The sequence below is a fragment of the Zea mays genome, chromosome 1 (assembly GCF_902167145.1).
Source record: "Zea mays cultivar B73 chromosome 1, Zm-B73-REFERENCE-NAM-5.0, whole genome shotgun sequence".
Classification (NCBI taxonomy): Eukaryota; Viridiplantae; Streptophyta; class Magnoliopsida; order Poales; family Poaceae; genus Zea; species Zea mays.
The window spans coordinates 279,639,004-279,664,408 of NC_050096.1; the positions used below are offsets into that span (position 1 = coordinate 279,639,004).

Sequence of the window (25,405 nt, forward strand, 5' to 3'; positions counted from 1 at the left end):
GTGGTGGATAGGGCAACGGAGGTTTGTTTCTTAGAGTTCCATGACACCAGGGACCTTCCTAAGAATTGGCACGTCCTTGATGTACTCTTCCTATCGACCTTACATCCAGCATAGTCGGAGTCTGAGTATCCAACTAAGTCAAAGGTAGACCCCTTTGGATACCAGAGCCCGAGGCAAGGCGTAGCAACCAAATATCTAAGAATTCGCTTTACCGCCACTAAGTGACACTCCTTAGGATCGGATTGAAATCTAGCACACATGCATACGCTAAGCATAATATCCGGTCTACTAGCACATAAGTAAAGCAAAGAACCTATCATTGACCGGTATGCTTTTTGATCAACGGACTTACCTCCTTTGTTGAGGTCGGTGTGTCCGTCGGTCCCCATCGGAGTCTTTGCGGGCTTGGCGTCCTTCATCCCAAACCGCTTTAGCAGATCTTGCATGTACTTCGTTTGGGAGATGAAGTTGCCGTCCTTGAGTTGCTTCACTTGGAACCCAAGGAAGTAGTTCAACTCGCCCATCATCGACATCTCGAATTTCTGCGTCATCACCCTGCTAAACTCTTCACAAGACTTTTGGTTAGTAGAACCAAATATTATGTCATCGACATAAATTTGGCACACAAACAAATCACCATCACATGTCTTAGTAAAAAGAGTTGGATCGGCTTTCCCAACCTTGAAAGCATTAGCAATTAGAAAGTCTCTAAGGCATTCATACCATGCTCTTGGGGCTTGCTTAAGTCCATAGAGCGCCTTAGAGAGCTTACACACGTGGTTGGGGTACCGTTCATCCTCGAAGCCAGGGGGTTGCTCCACGTACACCTCCTCCTTGATCGGCCCGTTGAGGAAAGCGCTCTTCACATCCATTTGGTACAACCTGAAAGAATGGTGAGCGGCATATGCTAGCAAGATTCGAATTGACTCTAGCCTAGCCACAGGAGCAAAAGTCTCCTCGAAATCCAAACCTGCGACTTGGGCATAACCTTTTGCCACAAGTCGAGCCTTGTTTCTTGTCACCACCCCGTGCTCGTCCTGTTTGTTGCGGAACACCCACTTGGTTCCCACAACATTTTGCTTGGGACGAGGCACCAGCGTCCAAACTTCATTTCTCTTGAAGTTGTTGAGCTCCTCCTGCATGGCCAGCACCCAGTCCGGATCTAGCAAGGCCTCCTCTACCCTGAAAGGCTCAATAGAAGAGACGAAGGAGTAATGCTCACAAAAATTAACTAATCGAGAACGAGTAGTTACTCCCTTGCTAATGTCACCCAGAATTTGGTCTACGGGATGATCCCTTTGAATCATCGCTCGAACTTGGGTTGGAGGTGCCGGTTGCGCTTCTTCCTCCATCACTTGATCATCTTGTGCTCCCCCTTGATCAAGCGCCTCCACTTGAGGTACCTGTTCGTCATCTTTGGTTGGGGGATGCACCATAGTTGAGGAAGAAGGTTGATCTCGTTCATCTTGTTCCTGTGGCCGCACTTCTCCAATCGCCATGGTTCGTATAGCGGCCGTCGGAACATCTTCTTCATCTACATCATCACAATCAACAACTTGCTCTCTTGGAGAGCCATTAGTCTCATCAAATACAACGTCGCTAGAGACTTCAACCAAACCCGATGATTTGTTGAAGACTCTATACGCCATTGTATTTGAGTCATAACCTAACAAAAACCCTTCTACAGCTTTGGGAGCAAATTTTGAATTTCTACCCTTCTTCACTAGAATGTAGCACTTGCTCCCAAACACACGAAAGTAAGATACATTGGGTTTGTTACCGGTTAGAAGCTCATACGACGTCTTCTTGAGGAGGCGGTGAAGGTAGACCCTGTTGATGGCGTGGCAAGCCGTGTTCACGGCTTCCGACCAAAAACGCTCGGGGGTCTTGAACTCTCCAAGCATAGTCCTCGCCATGTCGATTAGCGTCCTGTTCTTCCTCTCTACCACACCATTTTGCTGTGGTGTGTAGGGAGCAGAGAACTCATGCTTGATCCCTTCCTCCTCAAGGAACTCCTCTACTTGAAGGTTCTTGAACTCGGACCCGTTGTCGCTCCTTATCTTCTTCACCTTGAGCTCAATCTCATTTTGAGCTCTCCTGAGGAAGCGCTTGAGGGTCCCTTGGGTTTCAGACTTATCCTGCAAAAAGAACACCCAAGTGAAGCGGGAAAAGTCATCAACAATAACTAGACCATACTTACTCCCTCCTATGCTCAGATAGGCGACGGGTCCGAAGAGGTCCATATGCAGCAGCTCCAGGGGTCTTGAAGTGGTCATCACATTCTTGCTGTGATGTGCTCCTCCCACTTGTTTACCTGCTTGACAAGCTGCACAAGGTCTATCCTTTTCGAATTGCACGTTAGTCAAACCTATCACGTGTTCTCCCTTTAGAAGCTTGTGAAGGTTCTTCATCCCCACATGTGCTAAGCGGCGATGCCACAGCCAGCCCATGCTAGTCTTAGCTATTAAGCATGCATCTAGACCGGCCTCTTCTTTTGCAAAATCAACTAAATAAAGTTTGTCGTCTAATACACCCTTAAAAGCTAGTGAACCATCACTTCTTCTAAAGACCGACACATCTACATTTGTAAATAGACAGTTATATCCCATATGACATAATTGACTAACAGATAGCAAATTATATCCAAGACTCTCTACTAAAAATACATTGGAGATAGAATGCTCATTAGAAATTGCAATTTTACCTAACCCTTTTACCTTGCCTTGATTCCCATCACCGAATATAATTGAATCTTGGGAATCCTTATTCTTGACGTAGGAGGTGAACATCTTCTTCTCCCCCGTCATATGGTTTGTGCATCCGCTGTCGATAATCCAGCTTGAACCCCCGGATGCATAAACCTGCAAGGCAAATTTAGGCTTGGGACTTAGGTACCCAACTCTTGTTGGGTCCTACCAGGTTAGTGCAAATATCCTTAGGGACCCAAATGCAAGTTTTGTCTCCCTTGCATTTTGCCCCTAACTTCCTAGCAACTATCTTCCTATCCTTTCTACAAATAGCAAAGGAAGCATTTAAAGCACAATAAATTGTAGAAGGTTCATTTACTACTTTCCTAGGAGCATGAATAGTATTCTTTCTAGGCACGTGATGAATAGCATTTCTCCTAGTCATACTTCTACCATGCATATAGGAAGAACTAGAAGCAGTCATGGCATAAGAATCATAGGCATGTGAATCAAAAACATCATTACTTCTAAAGGCATTTCTAGAGTATCTCCTATCATAGTACATGAAAGCATGATTCTTCTTAACACTATTAGCCATAGGAGCCTTCCCTTTCTCCTTGGTGGAGATAGGAGTCTTATGGCTTGTTAAGTTCTTGGCTTCCCTCTTGAAGCCAAGCCCATCCTTAATTGAGGGGTGTCTACCAATAGTGTAGGCATCCCTTGTAAATTTTAGTTTTTCAAATTCACTCTTGCTAGTCTTAAGTTGGGCATTAAGACTAGCTAATTCATCATTCAATTTTGAAATGGAAACTAAGTGTTCACTACAAGCATTAATATCAACATCCTTACACCTAGTGCAAATTTCAACATGTTCAACACAAGAGTTGGATTTTTGTGCTTCTACTAGTTTAGCATTTAAGTCATCATTGATGCTCTTTAATTTAGAAATTGAATCATGGCATGTAGACAATTCACAAGCAAGCATTTCATTTCTCTTAATTTCTAATGCAAGGGTTTTTTGAGCCTCTACAAACTTATCATGTTCTTCGTACAAGAGATCCTCTTGCTTTTCTAGTAGCCTATTCTTATCATTTAAAGCATCAATCAATTCATTAATTTTGTCAATCTTAGATCTATCTAATCCTTTAAATAAGCATGAATAGTCTATTTCATCATCACTAGACTCATCCTCACTAGAAGAAGCATAAGTAGAGTTTCGAGTACTTACTTTCTTCTCCTTAGCCATGAGGCACGTGTGATGCTCGTTGGGGAAGAGGGATGACTTGTTGAAGGCGGTGGCGGCGAGTCCTTCGTTGTCGGAGTCAGACGAGGAGCAATCCGAATCCCACTCCTTTCCAATATGAGCCTCGCCCTTTGCCTTCTTGTAATTCTTCTTCTTTTCCCATTTCCCACTCTTCTTTTCCTGGTCACTATCATTATCGGGACAATTAGCGATAAAGTGACCAATCTTACCACACTTGAAGCATGAGCGCTTCCCCTTCGTCTTGGTCTTGTTGGGATGCTCCTTGCGACCCCTTAATGCCGTCTTGAAGCGCTTAATGATGAGAGCCATTTCTTCATCATTAAGCCCGGCCGCCTCAATTTGCGCCACCTTGCTTGGTAGTGCCTCCTTGCTTCTCGATGCCTTGAGAGCAATGGGTTGAGGCTCGTGGATTGGACCGTTCAACGCGTCATCGACGTACCTCGCCTCCTTGATCATCATCCGCCCGCTTACAAATTTTCCAAGAATTTCTTCGGGCGACATTTTGGTGTACCTGGGATTCTCACGAATATTATTCACCAAATGAGGATCAAGAACGGTAAAGGACCTTAGCATTAGGCGGACGATGTCGTGGTCCATCCATCGCGTGCTTCCATAGCTCCTTATCTTGTTGACAAGGGTTTTGAGCCGGTTGTATGTTTGGGTTGGCTCCTCCCCCCTTATCATAGCAAATCTTCCAAGTTCGCCCTCTACCAACTCCATCTTGGTGAGCATGGTGACGTCGTTGCCCTCGTGAGAGATCTTGAGGGTGTCCCATATCTGCTTGGCATTGTCCAAGCCGCTCTCCTTATTGTATTCTTCCCTGCACAAAGATGCTAAAAGAACAGTAGTAGCTTGTGCATTTCTATGGATTTGTTCATTTATAAGCATAGGACTATCCGAGCTATCAAATTTCATTCCATTCTCTACAATCTCTCATATGCTTGGATGAAGAGAGAATAAGTGACTACGCATTTTGTGACTCCAAAATCCGTAGTCCTCCCCATCAAAGTGTGGAGGTTTGCCGAGAGGAATGGAAAGCAAATGCGAATTCGAACTATGTGGAATACGAGAATAATCAAATGAAAAGTTCGAATTGACCGTCTTCCTGTAGTCGTTGTCGTCGTCCTTTTGGGAAGAAGAGGATTCGTCGCTGTCGTAGTAGACGATCTCCTTGATGCGCCTTGTCTTCTTCTTCCCATCTTTACGTCTGTGGCCCGAGCCAGAGTCGTTGGATTTATCATCTTTTGGCTCGTTGACGAAGGACTCCTTTTCCTTGTCGTTGATCACGATTCCCTTCCCCTTAGGATCCATCTCTTCGGGGGGTTAGTCCCTTTCTTGAAGAGAACGCCTCTAATACCAATTGAGAGCACCTAGAGGGGGGGTGAATAGGTGATCCTGTATACTTCAAATCTTAAGCCACAAAACTTTGATTAAGTGTTAGCACAGTTAATGCCAAGTGGCTAGAAAGAAGATCTTGCACAATATGATAACCACAAGGAGTTCAACACAGAGTAGACACAGTGATTTATCCCGTGGTTCGGCCAAGTACAAAACTTGCCTACTCCACGTTGTGGCGTCCTAACGGACAAGAGTTGCACTCAACTCCTCTCAAGTGATCCAATGATCAACTTGAATACCACAGTGTTATGCTTTTCCTTTCAATTTCCCGTTTGCGAGGAATCTCCACAACTTGGAGTCTCTCGCCCTTACACTTGAGATTCACAAAGAAATACGGAGTAAGGGAGGGAAGCAACACACATAAATCCACAGCGAAATGCGCACACACACGGCCAAGAATCGAGCTCAAAAGACTATCTCAAAGTTCTCACTAGAACGGAGCTCGAATCACTTAGAATGACAAACGAATGCGCAAAGACTGAGTGTGGATGATCAAGAATGCTCAAAGGTTGCTTGGTGCCCTCCTCCATGCGCCTAGGGGTCCCTTTTATAGCCCCAAGGCCGCTAGGAGCCGTTGAGAGCAAATCTGGAAGGCTGATCTTGCCTTCTGTCGTCGGGCGCACCGGACAGTCCGGTGCACACCGGACACTGTCCGGTGCCCAATTTCCTTCCTTAAACAGCGCAGTCGACCGTTGGCGATCTGGGAGCCGTTGGCGCACCGGACATGTCCGGTGCACACCGGACAGTCCGGTGCCCCCTTCCGACCGTTGGCTTGGCCACGTGTCGCGCGCAGAATCCGCGGCCGACCGTTGGCCCTAGTCGACCGTTGGCTCACCGGACAGTCCGGTGCCCCAAACCGAAACAGCCTCTTGGCTGTACACAGCCAAGTCTTCTCTTCTCTTCTTCTTTCTGTTTCTAACACTTAGACAAATATATTAGTACATAAAACCAATGTACTAAGACTTAGAAACATACCTTTGCTCTAGATTTTCACTTTGTTCATCCATGGGCATTGATTCACATTTAAGCACTTGTGTTGACACTCAATCACCAAAATACTTAGAAATGGCCCAAGGGTACATTTCCCTTTCAGAAACCTATGTCTCTATTGAGGAGCCCCAAAGAACTGGGTCTCTGTTAACCCTTTCCTCACTCAAGTAATTACCATGATCAAAATTGAGTCCCCTTTGCTTTTCTTAATCAAGACACCGATGTCTCCACAAAACACTTCACACATTGAAGGCTCATGGTAGCTTTATAATCAATGGGTGATCAACTCTAAAGCTCAAGATCATAACACAACTCTCCAACTTCATCTCACTCAAGAGAAATAGCTATCACTAGTCTCACTTCACTATTTTGGGCACTTGAGGCTCTTTGATCACTTGGAGGTGTTGCACTTGTGTATGAGAGTTATTGCTTAGCTCTTTGATACTCAATGCACTGGTTGAGGTGGTATTTATAGCCCCAACCACTCATATAGCCGTTGATGAAGCACTAAAAATATGCACTAGTTCTCAACACTAGTGGTTCGGTGCATACCGGACCTCTGACTCCCCTACCTTATCAGTAGACATTGTGGAAAAGTTGTCAGCTATCAGTACACACTAGATCGTCTAGTGACCCACCGGCCTACGCCATGTCGACGCCTCATCATTCGATCGTTGGTCTATCCTATTTGATTGTTGGGTCTCCTGTTGGTCTAGTGCACACCAGACTTTCGTCTGATGCACTATATGTTCGAGTTCTGGAGTCTGAAGACATCCTCTCCAAAAACCACCGAACTTGGTCTGATCCACTCAAAAACAACAAATTTAATCCAATTTCAGGCTCTTTTATTTTGTCTTCATTTGGCTATATTCTGGAGCACTTCTATGTCTTAGACAAACATATCCTTAGTCTTCCCAAACACTTTAAGTCATAGGTCTTCAGTAATTGATCTCTATATACGATATGCTCATCTCTTTTCAGACACAGCTTCACTTGACCCCCAAAACACCATTTTCCATTTCTGATCACTATAACCACTCTAAGGTGTTCCAAAATGTTCCTAGGGCCATTTAAAACTTATCCAAACATTCAAACCACTTAGAGTTCTCTTATTCCAAATTATGGCCTTTATACATAATTTTCAACCATTTCTCACTTTGAATCTTCAATGTTCATTCTTATGAACCTATGACCATACACAAAGCAAACCAGTAAGTTCATAACGTTGTGATGGCCATCAAACACCAAAACAAATATAGAAATGACTTAAAGCTCATTTCCCTTTTAGGGCCAAAGAGTTTTAAACCCTAACAGGGGCCTAACTGCACAAGAAAGTAGGCCCCCAAGGCTTATTTGTAACAAATCAAGGACCTAATGCTAAAATTTTGGACCACATGTCGATTCCTAAAGAATTTAGGGTTTCTTTAGCAAGATTGATGGGGGCGATGGTGGATGAAGTGGTACTGGCAACTCTCAATCGTTGGATCAGGCGTGGGCAACTAGGATTAGATCTATCAGGATTGAATCCTAGGTCGGCGGATCAGACATGTATGACCCGGGTTAGGTGGTCAGAGTGAGTGACGGAAGGGGCGTGGTGCCACCATGGGACACGATGGTGCCTTGCTGATGCCTAAGGGGAAACGCACCCCAAAGGGTCCTGGGTCACTAGGTCCGACCCACAGGCTTAAGGATGGTTCAATGCGCACGGGGAAGGTCTTGGTGGTGACAGGGATTGGCCAAAAGGGTGGCGCACCATGAGAGGGTGACGGGAAGGGCCGACATTGCTCCTATGCGTAATTATGGGCGCTGGCGTGGAAGAGGGTGGATCGGGGCATGGTTGGGTAGGGCTAGATAATGAGCCAGCTCAGCTCGTTTTGTCTCGACTCGTTCTAGCTCATTAGTGTAATGAGCCAGCTCGACTCGACTCATTATAGCAACAGGCTAAAAGTCCAGCTCGACTCAGCTCATTGGCTAGCTCAAACTGGCTCGATAAGCTCGTGAGCCATTCCAACAAAAGACATGAATCCATTAACATACAAGCATACTTTGTAAAATAAGAAAATAAATATTTAAACCACTTCCATAGTTCCATTCCATATATCCAAGTTCATCCTAGGCAACGGTTCATCAATCCAGAATGTTAATATGCAATGCAAGTATGTCGCCACATGTGACATGCCCACTTATCGACATTAGACATCAAATGCTACAATCCATCATAGACTCATAGTGTATGGACTTAGACACATATGTTCCCACTCTCTAGTTAAAAAAGGTCACCAAGAGATAATTTTGAAGCTAGCATGGAAACAGACACAAAGGCAAAATCTACTTGTTCTCCACTCTAGGCATGTAATGGTACTCTCTATTGAACCTATTAGGTAAGCACCAGCATCGAAATGAGGACCTCTTTATTATTTAGAATTCAATGTTCCATTCTATAATAAACAAGTAAAATGTTGAATACCTACTAGCTACTTGCCACCACACATTGTTTCAACAATGATTTGGTGGGACTCGAGAGACGGGAGGTCGGAACACATTCACCGGGACTCGGAGCTAGGAGGTTGCAGACGCGTGCTCCACGGACTCATGAGTTTGCGTGGTGAAAATGATTTGGTCGTCTAGCAGTCTTAGGGTTTCTTCTTGGGCTTTCCAAGTTGTGTGGGAAATTTGGGTTGCTGGCTTAGCCCATCTAGCTCGCGAGCTAGCTCGAGACAACTCTGTAGAAAACGGTGATGCCTAACAGGGGGTTGAATTAAGACTTCTAAAAACTATCTCTAAACTAGGCCACAAATAAATCGCTAGAATAAAACCTATGTAAATAAGCAATCTAGAATTTGCAAACTAGGTTTTGTCTGTGTGTTGCTATCTCTACCGCAAAACGAGTTATGCAACCTAAGTTCCAATACTATATAATCTACACTAAGAATAGTAAAGATTGCAACTTAAGTATAGAGAGTAAATGTGGAAGATTAAAGAGCTGGTAGAGAAAGCAAAATCTTGTGGATGATGTCGGTATTTTTACCGAGGTATCCGAGATCACGTATGGTCCCGACTAATCCTCGTTGATGCCCCTACGCAAAGCCTAGCCCACACGAGGGCCAAGCACCACGGTCGAGTAACTCCATAGAGAGCCATAGGCCTTCTCCACACGCAAGTGGTGCCCCGTTTCTGACTCCTCTTGAATGCTGACTGATTGCCCACTTCTTGGATTTCTTCACTATTTTCTTGTGCTTATTTTGGTCTTGAGTCTTGGATTTAAGCCTGATATTTATTGATCATCTAAGCATCTTTTAGGTCTTCTTTTGAGGTGATGTATCCTTTGGGCCTCAGCCCAATCCTCTTCGTATCATATGAACTACAAACACAAACACTAGCAAACACATTAGTCCACAGGTTATGTTGATCATCAAACACCAAAATCATTTACTCAAATGGGCTGGGCTCCATTTTCCTTGCAAGCTCGTTAATGAACTGAGCTAAAACACTGCTCAGCTCATTACAAAATACAAACGAGTCAAGGTGCTAACGAGCCAAGTCGAGCGGGTTATCAAGCTTCGAGTTTTTCGTCCATCCCTACGGTTGGATGAGGGACGTCAAGTGCGGTGTGGCAAACTTGGTGGAGCGAGTCTAGGCGATAGGGAAGGGGTTAGTATTGGCGCACGATGTGATGACATGACGGTGGAGCTATAGGATGGCTTTAGTGAGGTGGACTTAGGGCGTGGACTTGGGATGTGGACTCACGTCGATGTTGAGGACACATTGAAAGTCGCCTAGAGGGGGGTGAATAGGCGAAACCTAAAATTTATAAACTTTGAACACGCGCTATGCCCGGGATTAGTGTTACAAATAATTCAGAGTGCGGAAGATAGTTCTCCTTGCCAAGAGTTGCTCAATCAATGCATATAACCTTGGCAGCAAACTCAAATCAATATGAGCAAGGAAACTTTTAGAGAGAGGAAAGAAGGGGAAACAAATCAAGTGGAGATTAACACAAATGAACATGGTGATTTGTTTACCGAGGTTCGGTTCCAAAGAACCTAGTCCCCGTTGAGGAGGCCACAAAGGCTGGGTCTATTCCAACCCTTTCCCTCTCTCAATCGGTCACATAGACCGGTCCAGTGCTTTTCCTTAACACTTGGGTCACTAAGACCCGCAAGGATCACCACACACTTAGGTGTCTCTTGCTAGCTTTACAAATCACTCAGAGAATTAGAGTGAGAAGGAAAAAAGCAATCCAAGCAACGAGAGCAACAAAAGAAACACTAAACACCCTCTCTCAAGTCACTAATCAATTGAGTTGATTTTGAGGTTTGGAGAGGATTTGATCTTTTGATTGTGTCTTGGAGTGTAGGCTATTGCTCTTGTATTGAATGTGGAGTTCAGAAAACTTGGATGAAGTGAATGGAGGTGGTTGGGGTTGTATTTATAGCCTCTAACCACTTCCTAGCCGTTGCTCCTTTTCTGCCGACCGCGGACGGTCCGCCCCTGCACATCAACGGCTGAAATCGGAACGGTCAGCAATAACGGCTATAATGTATTTAATGTGTCGTCAGATGTCAGATAAAGTAGTCGCGGACAGTCCGGCCGTGCACCCCGGACGGTCCACGAGGACCCTAAAAATGCATTTTACCAAACTCGTCACCTTCAAATTTTCTGGTTTTTTAACGACCGGACGATCCGCATTTGGTCTCGGACGGCGCTCGCTTCTCCTTCGGACGGTCCGCAGTGTTAACTTGTGTTTTTGCAGTGTTTCTGTCCGAGGCTCACCCTGGTGTCGCAGACGGTCCGCCGTAAGGGCCCGGACGGTCCACGCATAGGTGTTTTGCCAAAAAGCTTCTCCTGTCCGGAATAATCTACAGTATTTCGGACAGTCGATTTAGAATAGTTATAGATGAACTTATGCATCTGAGAAATAATCAACTAGGCAAATTTGTTAGTCCATATAGTTTGTGATGGTCGTCAAACACCAAAATTTATTATAAGAAATGTTGAGGTCATTTTCTTTTCAATTTCTCCCTTTTTGGTGATTGATGCTAACACAAACCAATGCAAAGCAAATACAAAGCGTAGAAACGTATTCAGAAAGGGAGATTTGTGATGTTTTAGATGTATTCATGAAGGGAGATCCGATCCAACCCCGACAAGGCATCAATAGGTTTCCCCAAAAGATGGGGCAGAAGAAAAGAGGCACATCCGCAGTTCCGCACATACAATTTGCACGTACATGCCAGCCAAATATGTGGCCACACTTGTACAGAAGTATACGTACGTTCAATTTTTAGGCCTTACATATATATGCTATACGTATGACCATATTTACCAATATATGTATTTACGTATGCATGTATGTGTCTCTTATGTTTAGTTTACAGAGGGAAGAAAAATGAGTACAAGGAAAATTGGTACACCAGAACAAAAACGGGCAAATGCAAAACAAAGAACCAAAAAAGTGTGACTAAACAATTATACACTTCCTATCTTCCTTTGCTGTATACAAATTAATTATCCTTAACCCCCCAACAACAATGCCTAGCAAAAGGAATTAATCTTCTAGCTAAGTAAATTAAGAATCATCTGGGAAGAAGACGACGAAGGTGGTTGTGATAATCTCATATTCATATATCCCATCCCATTCATCACCTCCAGGCACCATGCATTTTTTCTCTTTCTAGATGCTCATCTCTCTTTGTCTAGCGCCCTCTATCTCTTCTCTGGTTACTCTTTTCTCTCTCTCTCTTTCTTTCGTCGATCCTTGCTCTTCCAAATGCATGATGGGCGCATGCATGAGCCATGAATAAAGGTGATGTAAGCGATGTGTAAGCATCAACAACCGCTGTAGTCTCTCAAGGAGAACCGCCCGGTGCTGTCGGGCCCGGCGGCGTTGCCGGCGCCGGCGTGCTGCAGGCCCAGCGTCAGCGACACGTCGCCGGCAGCAGCGCCTGCCGCAGCGGGCCCGTAGCGCACCCTCACCCCGGGCTCGAACCGCCCGTACAAGTCGTCCGCGCCACCGCCAAGGAGCTCCACAGGGTCGATCCCGACGAACGCCGCGTCCGCAGCCGAGGGACCGGCGGCGCCCGGGTCGGGCTTGTGGGGCATCACCCCAGGCACCGTGCCGAGGTGATGTTGCTGTTGCGGGAGCTGCGCTGCGCCGGTGGTGGTCGGGGAGTGCGAGTCGTCGGCGCCGGAGGGGTCGTTGACGGACTCGGGGCCCCCGCCGCCGGCCGAGGAGCCGTCGAGCTCCCTGCACTCCTGCTGATACATCTCTTCGATCATGGGCTTCCATAGCCGGACACGGGCGTTGATGAACCAGTTGGAGACCTGGAGTTGATGATCCAAAGGAAAGCAAACAAATTATTGCAGGGACAAGGGTCCACGCACTGCATGTGGGCTGTGGCGCCATGCGTGCATGCATGCAGGCAGACAAATATAGTTGTTTACTACTAGAAAATGATTCTATTGGTTCCGTGAAATATGTCTCAAAAATGAACTAGAGGACTAAAAGTGAAAAAAAAAACAACTTCATCTTATTTGCTCCATGCACAGAATCACTTTTCACGTCAAATAACCTTCCATAAAAAACCACTAGCCCTAGCTACCTAGTAGCGAAGCTAGCAAATATTTTATTGGAGTCATCAGCTGACCCAAAAAAAGGCTTGAATCCGCTCCTGTACCTAGTTCTCCCTGTCATATTTCAATTTTATGTTGTCATTACTGTATTGTTTCATTTGTGTCCAATGTTTCAGATCCATTTATTTTTTGTAATATAGCAATAGGCTTTCCTGTTATGATTATATTCTACACAGGTACATGTTTCCCACACGAATATAAATACTCTGTTTTTTACATTTTATAATAGTTTTGTCTTAGGTCAAACATTTCTATCTTTGACCATCTGTATATGTTAACAATATAAGGTTTATGTTTTTAGATTCACCATGAGAAAATACTTTTATAATATATAGTTTGCATGTTGTTGAACATCAAAGTTGACGGTCAATGTTAAGAGAGGTTAACATAGGACAAACCTAATATGACATGTAAGGATAGTACAAACTAATTATGAGGGTAATTTGGTGTGCCATATAATACTAGCTACCATCCATACATGTGTTTATATGTTTACACTCTTTCTCCACCTTACAGTTCATAAGAATTTACTTGAGAATTCCTACATTGTAGTTTGTTGTTCCCTTAAGATGACATTTACTCCCTAAGTCACTGAAAGAATAGATTTGTAGACTGAAATTTTGTGCGAACATAAATCAAAGTCTAAACCCTCCTCCTTCATTAAACCTATTTATTTCCTCTAGGTTTTCAGTGGTCAATGTACCATTTATTTCTCCTAGACATCATACTCCAATGGTTGATATAGTGGATGCAACAACACTTATTATATTATTTTAAACAATAAAACTAATTGCTTTAGCATCTCGGGTAAATGGTACTTATTTCTCCAACTTCTCAGTACATGGTGAGTGCAATTAAAGTTAATAAGCTCAATAAGTGGTAGTAATGCCTTTTCTCTTATTTGCTAATTGGTCTAAAGCTGTTAGAAATCTGTTCTGCCATGAACATATGGTGTATTTTCATTCTGATTATTGTGTTTGTGCTACACACTGATAACAATAAATTAGTATGATGCAAAAATTCAAGGAATAAATGTTGGTCTTAATTCTAAAGCCACAAATAGTCCTTTGCATGGGATTGTCCTTTGCATAAAATAGTCACAACACATTGTCTACAACTCCCAAAACAATAAATGTTGGTTGCATGTGGTAGTTGTACATTTTGATTTCTAAAGCCACAAATCAAGGGATTAATTTTGGGAAAATAAGAGTACTACAAAATCAAGGGACCCATATTATTTTAACTTTTAGGACCAAATATTACGATCGATAGACACACACCACTATATATGTTCTTAGTTGTAGCATTATAATATATGCCTGCATGCATGAAGAAATTAAACTAAATTTATAGAATTAAGTATATATCTTACACAAGATTCTATGTGTACAAAAATTAATGAGTTGCACCTGAAAAGTATCATATGATGTAGTGGAAGCATATAGTTTTTATAGAACCACATTTAGCAAGTGAAACTCGTTCTTATTTTTCATATATATTTATATACACACACACACACAAATTATTTGAAAATGTAAAATTTGCAAATGGGTGTACATGTATGATCAAGGGCATTGGAAGACACAGGGACAATGTTTTCTTGCTTCAAGATGAAGGCATGCATATAGTTGGTTACACGAAAAGGTGTCAGTATTATTAGTTGTTCATCGTTAAATGCTTTGCTGGTAGTATACATATGTAAATGATGTGAACAATGTTGATGCGATCAAAGCTAGCACCCTGAAACAACGTTAAAATCTACTAGGTTAGACCAAACGATGAATTTAATATGAAAGAATCTATGTATGTGGACCAAGTAGGTTAACAAGTGGTCACCCACTGACTGCTTAAACAAGTTAGTAGCTAGCTTATCAGAACTACTTGGAATAAACGATGTGCCAACTGCTGGTTGTACAGAATTATTGTGGCACACGCACATACGGTGCAACCGAGGGGTGATATATACTTATTAGAAAAAAATGTCACTTTAATTTTGACAACATGTTATTAAGATTCTGTCGACATTATTGTACCACATTAACTAAGGCCATATTTAAATGCACTAGAGCTAATAGTTAGCTACCTAAGACGGTGTTTGGTTTCTAGGGACTAATTTTTAGTCCCTACATTTTATTCTATTTTAGTTGCAAAATTGCTAAATATAGAAACTAAAACTCTATTCTAGTTTCTAAATTTGGCAATTTATAGTCTAAAATGGAATAAAATAATGGGACTAAACATTAGTCCCTACAAACCAAACACCCCCTAAAATTAGTTGTAGATATCCATACAGACCGGCTAATGGTTCAGCTATTAGTTACTTTTAGCAAATCAACTAATAGTTAGCCAACTATTTATTAGCTATAGCTAAATCTACTAGTAACTTTTTAGCCAACTAATTGTTAAATCTAGTGCATTCAAACAGGGTCTAAGCATGACAACATGTATCGTATATAGCTAGGTAGCTAGGATCTTTTAGATATTTTGGAATCACAGAATATATAGTTGTCGTCATTAGAAAAACAAAAGGCAACTCAATTTTCCCACATGGACATGGTTATATGGTATCTGTAAATATATAACCGGTTGGTGGGTCCAGAGAATTCATATATTTTTCATAAGTATGCTATCAATATATGGTATAACAAATGATAAGTATATATATACTGGGCCACAATGTAGGTAGCTAGGTATGCATATATTTCACCTAAGATGCCCGGAGAGGATAAAGGGCCAAGGGAGAGCTAAGAGGGACCCAGTTTGCGTTGTCACGTTGGGCAAGAGCGGAGAGGAGCTAGTGTTTCTACGATGCGGCCATCGATTGATAATGCCCCAGTGCCCTCAAGTTGGTAGACATGAGGGGGCACTTGTTCAGGGACCACGTAAGTGCATGCAGGAAATAAGCAAAAGAGGCCAAGAGAGAAGGAGAAAGATAGACTGGAGCGAGAAGGTTAGGGGGAAAAACATGCATAAAACCTGAGGCGCTGCGCAGTAGCGGCGTCAGTCCAACGCCATCATGCATGCTAATATAAATATGTGGGCATGATCATGTCATCTTAATAGTTTCCTAACTTCAGTTTTTCTACTACTTTCGCACAAGCTTAGTGCCATATATAAACTAGGATATGTATATATGCGTGCATATATTAGTGAGCTCTAGAAACTATCTTAGGGCTAATTTGGGAACCCCATTTTCCCGAGGGATTTCGATTTTCCCAAGAGAAATTAGTTTATTTTCCCTTGAAAAAATAGGAATCCCTTAAGAAAATTGAGTTCTCAAACTAGCTCTGAAACGTTTTGTGAGACTCTTGCTAATTCCATAAATTCAATCGATATGTTGTCTGCTGAGGTTATCGACTTGTTGGGTCTCAGCTAATTGTCTGATTTTCCAACCTAGTTATTGTATCATATGCACAATATTATATTGAAATGATTTAATTCTCCAGATTTCAGAAGTTGCTACTACTAAATTATGAGTCTGTTTGTACATATTATATAGTCAGCATAAGCATATATTTAAGTGGCGATATATTGGCGTCAGTTTCTATTCACCTCTGGGAGACTGGGGCACACTAGCTGTCTACTGTGCATATATAAGACAATGCAGACGGCCATGCTGAGTCGATGCCAAAAAGGAGTGCATCCAAATCAGCAAACACAAAAGAGCATAACAAACAGGAAAAACTGCCAAGCTAAACAGTAGGCGATATATATAGATATTCAAATCATGTAAGCATGCATGCATACATAAGGTACGTACTATCTGTAAAACAAGCTAGCTAGCCGATGAAAGCTCTGACTCCACACTGTGCATGGGTGCAAGTGTACAGACCTGGTTCCTGGACAGCCCGGTCTGCCTCGCCAACAGGTGTTTATCGGCGTCGCTCGGGTACCTGCAGAGACGGCACGAGAGGAAATTAACAAGCCATGCACACAACATGAGAATCATTCCCGGCCATACGACGCCGCACATACTGTACGGCACGTAGAAAAGGACCCGTGTTAAGGCTGCCCCTGTACGTACGTGTGTGCTGGCAGCACACTATCTTCTGCCTGGCTGCTAGCTGAGCTGCGGCCGACTGCACACAGCCTGCAAGCGCATACTATGCGTGCATGCAGCAGCAGAAGCCGCAGGAACAGCACCAGCACTGCCACTGCGTGCGACGTGCTTAGCACTATTTGCCAATCATATACCCATTATAAAATGTGACCGATGATCATATGTACTGTGCGGACGAGCACTGATATCCATGCACGCACATGCAAGCTAGCACAAGCAGCATGGCAACTAATAGCTAGGCCAGCCAGCCACGCCACCACTCTCTGCAATCTGCATGCATGCATGCAGCGCCAGGAGCCAAGGGAAAAACGGATTCCGAGACCGATATATTCCCCCCCTCTGGTGCTTTGATCTCTCGCAGCAGGCGGCAATGGCTGGCAGCATGATAACGGGATCTGGACCAGACGCTGGCTGGCACGGTGGAAGGCAAAAGGAGGCCGGCTGGCTCGTCGTCCGGTGGCTACCCGCGCGCCCATGCCGGTTGCAGCAGCATGCAGCTCGCTCGCGGGCGCGGCAGAAAGGCCCGCCTCGCCCGCTCATGCGCGCAGCAGAACGCGCGCGGACGGAAGAGCAGCCTTCTCTTTCTCTAGCGGCGGCCCGGACTCCGGAGGAGAGGCTGAGAGCAGACGACAGAGTTCCTGCCACTGACGGGCTGAGACTGACCGCAGTAATAAAACCAGGAAAAAAGGTAAATTTCTGCAATGATGGGAAAGCTAAACCCCGGGGGGCAAAAGGGGAGGAATATACACAGGCGCACAGTCCCCGGCATGCATGGCTTGCTGCCTGCGTCGTCCGGGTATTTTTTTTAGCGTGGATCTCGAAAAAATTACTGCTTTTGCTAAAGCGCAGCAGCAGCGAACCACAGCGGGGGCAGGGGGAAAAAAAGCAAAGCAGAAGCTGCCCGTGATGAGTACGAGTAGAGGAGCGCTCGCTGCATGCATTGGTCGAGCGAGATGATGAAGGGAGGAAAGGAAGTACACGTACGGGTGGAGGAAGTGCTCGAAGAGCCATGAGCGGAGGATGTTGACGGAGCGCTCGGGGAGGCCGCGCTGGGGCCGCCATGCCTCCTGCTCCATCATCCCCATGTGGTGGAAGGCGCGCTGCTGGCGGAGGCTCTGGTCGATGGCGCGCAGCCGCGGCGTCTCGCCCTTGGTGAGGCCCGAGCTGGTGCCGGCGTCCTTCTCGCCCAGCAGCTCGCACGTGGCCCGCAGCTGCGCCGCGATGGCGTCCTTGAGGCACCGGAAGTGCCGCGACATTGCCTTCTGCGCCAGCGCCGTGTACGGCGTCGCCGCGCCGAACCCCATCACCGAGTCGAAGAAGTTCACCACCATCTGCATCTGGTCGCAGTAGTGGTTGTACCGCCGGTCCACCTGCTCGTACGGTCACGTACGCATATGCGTACCCAAGAAATTGTTATTACTTGTTGCATATCCACCAGAAAATTAATTAATCGTTCTATCCCTATTATTCCCTAGCTAGTAAATCAAAGTAATAATCGAAACGTGGAATGCATGCATGGAGAAAGAGGAGGAGGAAGAAGAAGAAGAAGAAGAAATTCCTACTACTCAGTACTTACTGGCTATAGCTAGGTACGTAGCTTGTAGTACGATCGAAAGCAATGTATGCTGATGCATGGATCGATCGATCGAACGAAACACGAGAAGCAAAACTCGATGGGGTGTGGGTGTGGTGCAGCACAGCAGTAGTTAAGGCATGGGCATGGCGTTGCATGTCATGTGTCGCTGGCACAATTATGAGAAATGGGGTGGGGAAGCAACAAAAGCAGGCGAGGCCCACCGGTATTTGGCAACAGCCGGGCGATGAGGCAGCCACACACCATACGCATCTACCAGTGTGACCAGCTGCTGCTGCATGCATGTGGATGTGGCCAAGCTCCATCCAGCTGCCGCGGGCGCGCGCGCGCGCGGTGGTCACTGAGAGCGAGCGACGCGAGCTATAGCTCCCTCTCCCACCTCCCCTCTCTCGATCCCGGCCCAATCATGCATGTACGCAGCTAGCTAGCTATAGCAACGACGGGTTCGTTGTAACACTAGCTCTCGTACTTGCTTCCCTGCAGTGCCAATTGTAGCAGTGCCGACCGAGAAGACCGTAATAAGCTACTGCTAGCTAGCTGTGTTAGCTGATGCTGCTGGCATTGATCTTGCATGATTGCAGCAGCAGCCTGCACACCAACCACCGGTGCATGCATGTATATTTATATGAGTTTACAGATTTTTATTTATTTATACCTTCTAGTCGAACCAAATGCTTACGAAATCGAAATTAGGTAGTAGTGACGACTCCGCCCGCCGCGCATAAACAATTACCAGCAGCTAGTAACATCAGCCTCCCGTACTTCTTTCCCCTTTGCGCGTGGGGGGGGGGGGGGGGGATACGGAGAGAGAAGAGGCAGGCGGACGGACCGATTGGCGCATAAAGAAAATGGGAGGGGAGGCGATGAATGCATCAGCCAGCCGCACCAACAACCGCACAAAAAGGAAACCGAGCCATATGGGATGGGATCGATGTTACTATGATTAGAAGATTCATATCCCTCTTGGAGTTTGTGTGGTGTGGCGGCGGCTCCTGCTGCAGCGCCGCATCCTTGCATGCCATTGGCGGCCACCTGCCACCTCCGGCAGGAAAGAATGACTTGTGGCAGTAAAAAAAATAAAAAAAAACAAGATCTCCCCTCTCTCTCCTCTCTCGTACCACCAGCTAGTAGCTGCTGCTTCTGCTGGATCATCGGTTGTAGTACTGTACTGCTACGTACGTACCGGCTCTGCACACCTACCGCCGCGGCCGCAACTACCTTAACTAGCGCCGCGCGCCTCCGTGGCCACGATCGAGCGTCGTCGTCGGCCGGAGCTTATTAGCTATGGCGTCAGCAAACCCATGCACCTAGCTATATGCATGCAAGCTAGATAGACGATGAAGCAGAAAGGAGGGGAACGGATGGAGTCCGCGTGTGTGTGTGTGTGGATGATGAGACAGTGGACGTGCCTCGTCGAGCATGGAGATGAGCTTGGCCTTCTTGCGCTGCTGCTCGAACCGGTCGGCGGGGGACAGCTGCGGGGGCTCCTTGTTGGGCGCGGACGACGGGGACTGCGCGGCGGCGCCGGAGCTGGAGGCGCCGCCCTTGTTGCCCGGGTTGTTGTTAGGGTTAGACGCCGAGGCCCCTCGCCCGCCGCCCTTGATCTGCCCGCGCCCGACGCTGCAGAACTCCTCGAGGAGCTCCTGCGCCGCGCGGGTGTACTTGGAGTTGCGCAGCACGCCCGCGACGCCGGCGGGGCCGTAGCCGACGTGCAGCTGCTGCCCCAGCGCGCCGACCTGGCCGTGCAATGCCATCGGCAGCTGCTGCTGCTGCTGCTGCTGCTGGCGGTTGAAGTAGAGCACGCCGTCCCGGACCCTCAGCTCCTCGGCCTGCTTCGCCATCTCCAGCTGCTGCAGCGACGGCGACAGCGACAGGGACAGCCCCTGGCCTTCCACGACGCCGGTCCCGGCGCCGCCGCCAAACGGGGCCCCGGCGTTTCCGAACGCCTGGAACGCCGCCTCGTGGTGCTGGACCTGGACGTCCGACGGCGACGGCGGCGACGATCTGGACTGCTGCTGCTGCTGCGGGTTCATCAGGAAGAGCTGCATCGCGGCGGCCGGGTCGGTGGCCAGCCCAGCCATGCTGCCCTGCTGCTTCGGGGACGACGTTTCACCTAACGACCCCATGTTGGCCCCACCACCGAGGACCAAGCCAGCAGCACGACCCGCCGCGCCGGCCCCGACGAACCAACCGCCGTCGCCGGACAAGCCAGCCACCACCCCTCCGGGCCCCTGCTGCTGCTGCTGCCGTAGCCCCCCGAAGCGGTAGTTGGCGCCCATCTGGCTGGCCAGCAGCTCGGTGGCGGAGGGCCCCGACGGCGGCGCGGGGAAGTTGAACATCTCGGAGAGCATGTTGGAGGCCCCAGCTGCGGCCGCCGCGTGCTCGTACATGGACCCGGGCCCGCCATGCTCGTCGCCCTCGATGGGGAGCAGGCCGTGGCCGCCGCCGGCGGCCGGGTCGAACCCCTGCACCCTCAGCTTGTCGCGGCGGCTCTGCTGCGCCACGTGCTGCTGCTGCTGATGATGGTCCTGGTGGCCGGAGTCGTCCGGGCGGTCGAAGCCATCCGAGGAGTAGCCGTAGACGCCGGCGCTGCCCTGGTGGAATCCCTGCGAGTGGGACATAGAAGCCGCGGTAGCCGCCCTGGTGGCGGCGGCGGCGGAGATCGCTGCGATGTTGATCTTGGTGCGTTGGCTCACGTACGTGGTGGTCTCGTACGGTGGCGCCGCTACGCCCATGCCGGCGGCGCCACTGTCATCATCATCGGCGGGATCCCGGCCACGACCTCCTTCCTGCGAAGCTCATGAGCAGCAGCAGCACCATCGTAATAAGCACCGGCCAGGCGGGGAAAACGAATATAGAATCCAAATTAAGAAGACGATGAACCGAATTGCACTCTCCCAAAGCAAAGAAATCGAAAAATAAAGGAACTCTCCAACTAGCTAGCTTTGCATGTATACGAAGAAACAAAAAAGAACCGATCGATCGACCGGGCAACCAAAGCTGAACGAAGGAACGAAGCATGCAGGATAGTGAGGAGGAGCTAGCTCCCGGCGCTGCTGCTTACCTTAGCCTAAGAGGAACTAGCTACCACATCGTTATCTGGGTGCGGGAGTAGTGAAAGGCCTGCCTCCGAGTCCAGCCGCTCCTCTCCATCTCTGTCTCTCTCTCCTTGTCTCCCGAAATTTCTTTATCCCTCAATCCCTCTCCTCCCTCCTGTGCTGCGTGCGTGTGACTAACTATATATTTTTTTTGCCCCCTCCCCTCCTTGTCCGGTCGGGTCGGGCGGCGGCCGAGCACGCAGACGCAGCCTTGTGCGATCGATCGCCTTCCGATTCCGAGAGAGGGGGACGGCGAGGAGCGCGACGACGCGCAAAGGGGAGGGCGAGGCAAGCAGCTGGCTCTAGCTAGGCTATAGTAGTAGCGCGTAGGGCGGGTGGCCGGTTGGTATATAAAAAAACCGAGCTCCTTTTCCCCTCCCTAGCTCTCCTCCTGCCGCCGTGACTGCTGCTGCAGATATTGGAGTTGGACGGGGGCGTGCTCAGTCCAGAGGGGGGGAGGAGGAAAGGAAGACGTCGCTGTCCCTGGCCTCGCTAGCTCTCCCTCTCCATTCCTCCTTTGGGGATCCCTCTTTTTTCTTTTATGCCCTCGCTTGTACCGCGTTTAATAATCGGGCGTCGTTGTTGTGTTGTGGTTAAGTTATTGTTGCTGGTGCTGGTGATGTCGTACGCTTGTTTTCATTTGTCCCCCCCACCCATCCACTCTAGCTCTCTCTCTCCTTTTCATGGCTCTTTTGTTTTCTATCCTCGAATGACTTTACAGCTGATTTTTAGCAAGAGACTAGCTGCAGCTAGCCGCTATATATGGGTACTTCTCAACATGCAACAATTCGAGCGAGCGCCTAGCTAGTACATGTACACACACCGTACCGGCAGCCGACCAACTATCTCGCTCCCCTCGCTCGCTGTGCGAGCTAGATACAAGGTGGAATGGAAGATGATGTTGATCATGTCGAGTATTATCCAGCAGGGAGGCAGAGGGGAGGAAAAAAACAGATGGAAAGCAAGTAAAGGGGGCAGGGTCGTCTGATGGGAAAAGAAAGCGATGAGGAGGCGTCCCTCTCTGCGTCTTTCCATCTTTTCTTTTTCATTTCGAAATTGACCAGCACTCGGGGACGCCCCTGCAGCCGAGGCGCGCGAGGAGGAAATAATCCACCCCGGCAGATCAAATTATCTTTTTTTTATGCAAAAAATATATAAAAAAGATAAGCAAAACTTTCCGTGTGCTATGCTAGCTAGCTCCTCCGATCCAACCAACGCCATATGTTTACGTCCTCGCCTTTATTGCGAAACCGAGAAAATGATAAAAAAAAATCTCGGCCCGGCCGGTGGTGGGTGCGACGAATCTCCTATGCTTTATTTTTTTCCCCGCCTGCTTTCTGATGAAACATTTAATTAAATGGAGAAAGGAAAACGAAAGCGGGATTGCTGTTGCGCTTGCGCCGCTGCAGATTCGTCTCAACCACGCGGGCGCGCGTGCGGCTGTGGTGTGCGAGAGCGTCGCTAAGGGTCTGTTTGGTTGGGCTGTGGCTGTGAAAAAAGTTGCTGTGGGCTGTGAGCTGTGGAAAAAGCTGCTGTAGGCTGTAAGTTGTTAAAAAGCTAAAAACCGTTTGATGGAAACCACTAAAAGTCGTTAAAAATTCTTCGATATATGTTTTCATAGTTCCATCCGAAAAGCCACTAAAAGCAGGTCCAGAGGTGCTTTCAGATTTGCACTACGAGAAAGTCGGCTTTTAGAAAAAGCTGCTTCCTGGATCCAGCCCTTTGGTTGGCTTTTGGTTTTTAGAGAAACAAAAGCCAAAGCCAAAAGTCAAACCAAACACACCCTAAACCTGACGACGCTACTACTGCGCGCGTGTGTGCTGTGCAGGCCTAATCAATCCGTCCCCAACCGCTAATAATCCAACCGGCCGGCTTCGCCCTTTTTTATTAATTTTTTCCTTGCTGATGATCCTGGCCGTACGTTGACCTGCTCGGCGTTCGGCACGTCCAGGCCCTTTTTCTAGGCTTTCTTGCTGTAGCGTTTAGCGCGCAGTGATGGTGGGGTTTTAAGAGAGGCGGTTGAGGGGATAGATAGCTCGGTGCATGCGTCGCGCGCGTTTCTCCGGCCATGCGGGCAGTCTGCATGGTCGTCTTGACTTTTCTGTCTAATCCGCCTGAGCTAGCGGGGTCGGAAGAGAGACAGATGATGAGGAGGAGAGGATGAGGCCGGCGCCGGTGATCGAGCTAGCCTCAGCCGCGGCGCCGCACCACCGTACAGGATCGGAGTACAGACGCGCCAGAGAGCTAGCTCTTGTTAGCTTCGAGCGTGCTAGCTGTACGTGCGAGTGACGCTCTTTTTTTTTGGGGGGGTTAAATTCGGTCGTCTCCATCTTTATCGTCGGCGAGCCGGGGCCGTCGGACGGGGATCGGGCGGTGGGCGGAGCGGTGGTCCAGGCGCGCGATAGCGGCCACGGGCGGGGCTTGTCGGCCGCTGGGAGCGGAGCGGTGCGGAGGGGAGGGGGATTGCCGTCTCGATCAATTATTGGGCCCTTGTGATTTGGACTCGGCACCAACTCAATCCTAGTCTCACACAGTGATCATGTGTTATCTAACTGTGGGCCCCCCGCGCGCGGGAAAAAAAAGGTGCTTGGCTTCAGGCTATACGTACGTACCGACAGCACTCGAGAGCAAGCCATTCATGAACTACTCTCCTCCGAATCGGCGTACTATCATTTCCAAGTCTTAAACGACCATATATTTATTATTCTGCCATGCAATTCTTCTTCTTAGACTTCCGTTTGGTTTTTTTATTCAACGACTAAAGTTTAATTAAGAGATTAAGACCCCGTTTGATTCTTTTAGTTCAACGACTAAAATTTAGTTAGAAGGCTAAAGTTTAGTCTCTACCCTATTTTGATTCCAGAACTAAAACTATTTAAAACAAATTAAATAAATCATAAGAGGATTCAAATACCCCTTGGCAATTGGTGCTCCGCTTCTGGCTCCTCTTGGACGCTCCCCGTCGTCTTCACTATCGAGCTTCTAGCCAAAATGTCGTAGGCCTCGTTCCCTTTGGTACATGGTGGCGGTCGTGTCACAAACGCGGTTGACAAGGTCTCGCAAGACTTTTGTCCCACTTGGTACAATATTACAATGGCTCGCGCAAGTGCCGAGGGGTTTTGTGGGTTTTTTTAAACTCACTCAACTAACTAGGAACAACCTAGAGCTAGCACAATAGCGATCTAACTACCGTAAGCACATCGCAAAAGCACTTATACTGATCACCCGATGAATCTCTTTTGCATTTGTGTGTTGAATCTCTTAGAAATGTGCCTCTATGCTTGAGATATGTTTCTTGTGCTCCACACAATCCAAATGGCCGATTGGATGGGTATAAATAGCCTCCCCCTCAAATAGAGCCATTGGACTGAAAGTAGCAGTTTCTGTCGTTGGGCGCACTGGACAGTCTGTTACACACCGGACATGTCCGATGTCCTAGCCACGTCATCCAAGGATTGAGAAAGCTGTTGCAGATGACCGTTGTCCTGCTGTCAGCCTTACTTTGGATAGTACGGTGGTTCACCGGACAGTCTGGTGGCTCTCCTCCGTAGTGCCTCCTGGAACTAGCTGTTGTGCTCCTATTGCCTGGTGCACAGAACAGTCCAGTTGTAGGGACCAGACAGTCTGGTGAGCCTCCACTGCATCTCCGGTGCACAAGCTAACAACCCTTCTCAATTTTCT

The 25,405-nt window shown here is 47.4% G+C and overlaps 1 protein-coding gene across 1 annotated transcript; it reads right to left on the reverse strand.

Moving 5' to 3' along the window:
* Positions 1 to 12,081: 12,081 nt before the first annotated feature.
* On the reverse strand, positions 12,082 to 22,045 carry LOC100281671 (homeodomain protein JUBEL1). The gene is given in 5 exon segments (NM_001154591.2): positions 12,082 to 12,663; positions 16,805 to 16,865; positions 18,017 to 18,402; positions 20,036 to 21,415; positions 21,691 to 22,045. Coding segments are annotated over 4 exon segments (2,268 nt in total). The 5' UTR covers positions 21,362 to 21,415; positions 21,691 to 22,045; the 3' UTR covers positions 12,082 to 12,168.
* Positions 22,046 to 25,405: the final 3,360 nt, after the last annotated feature.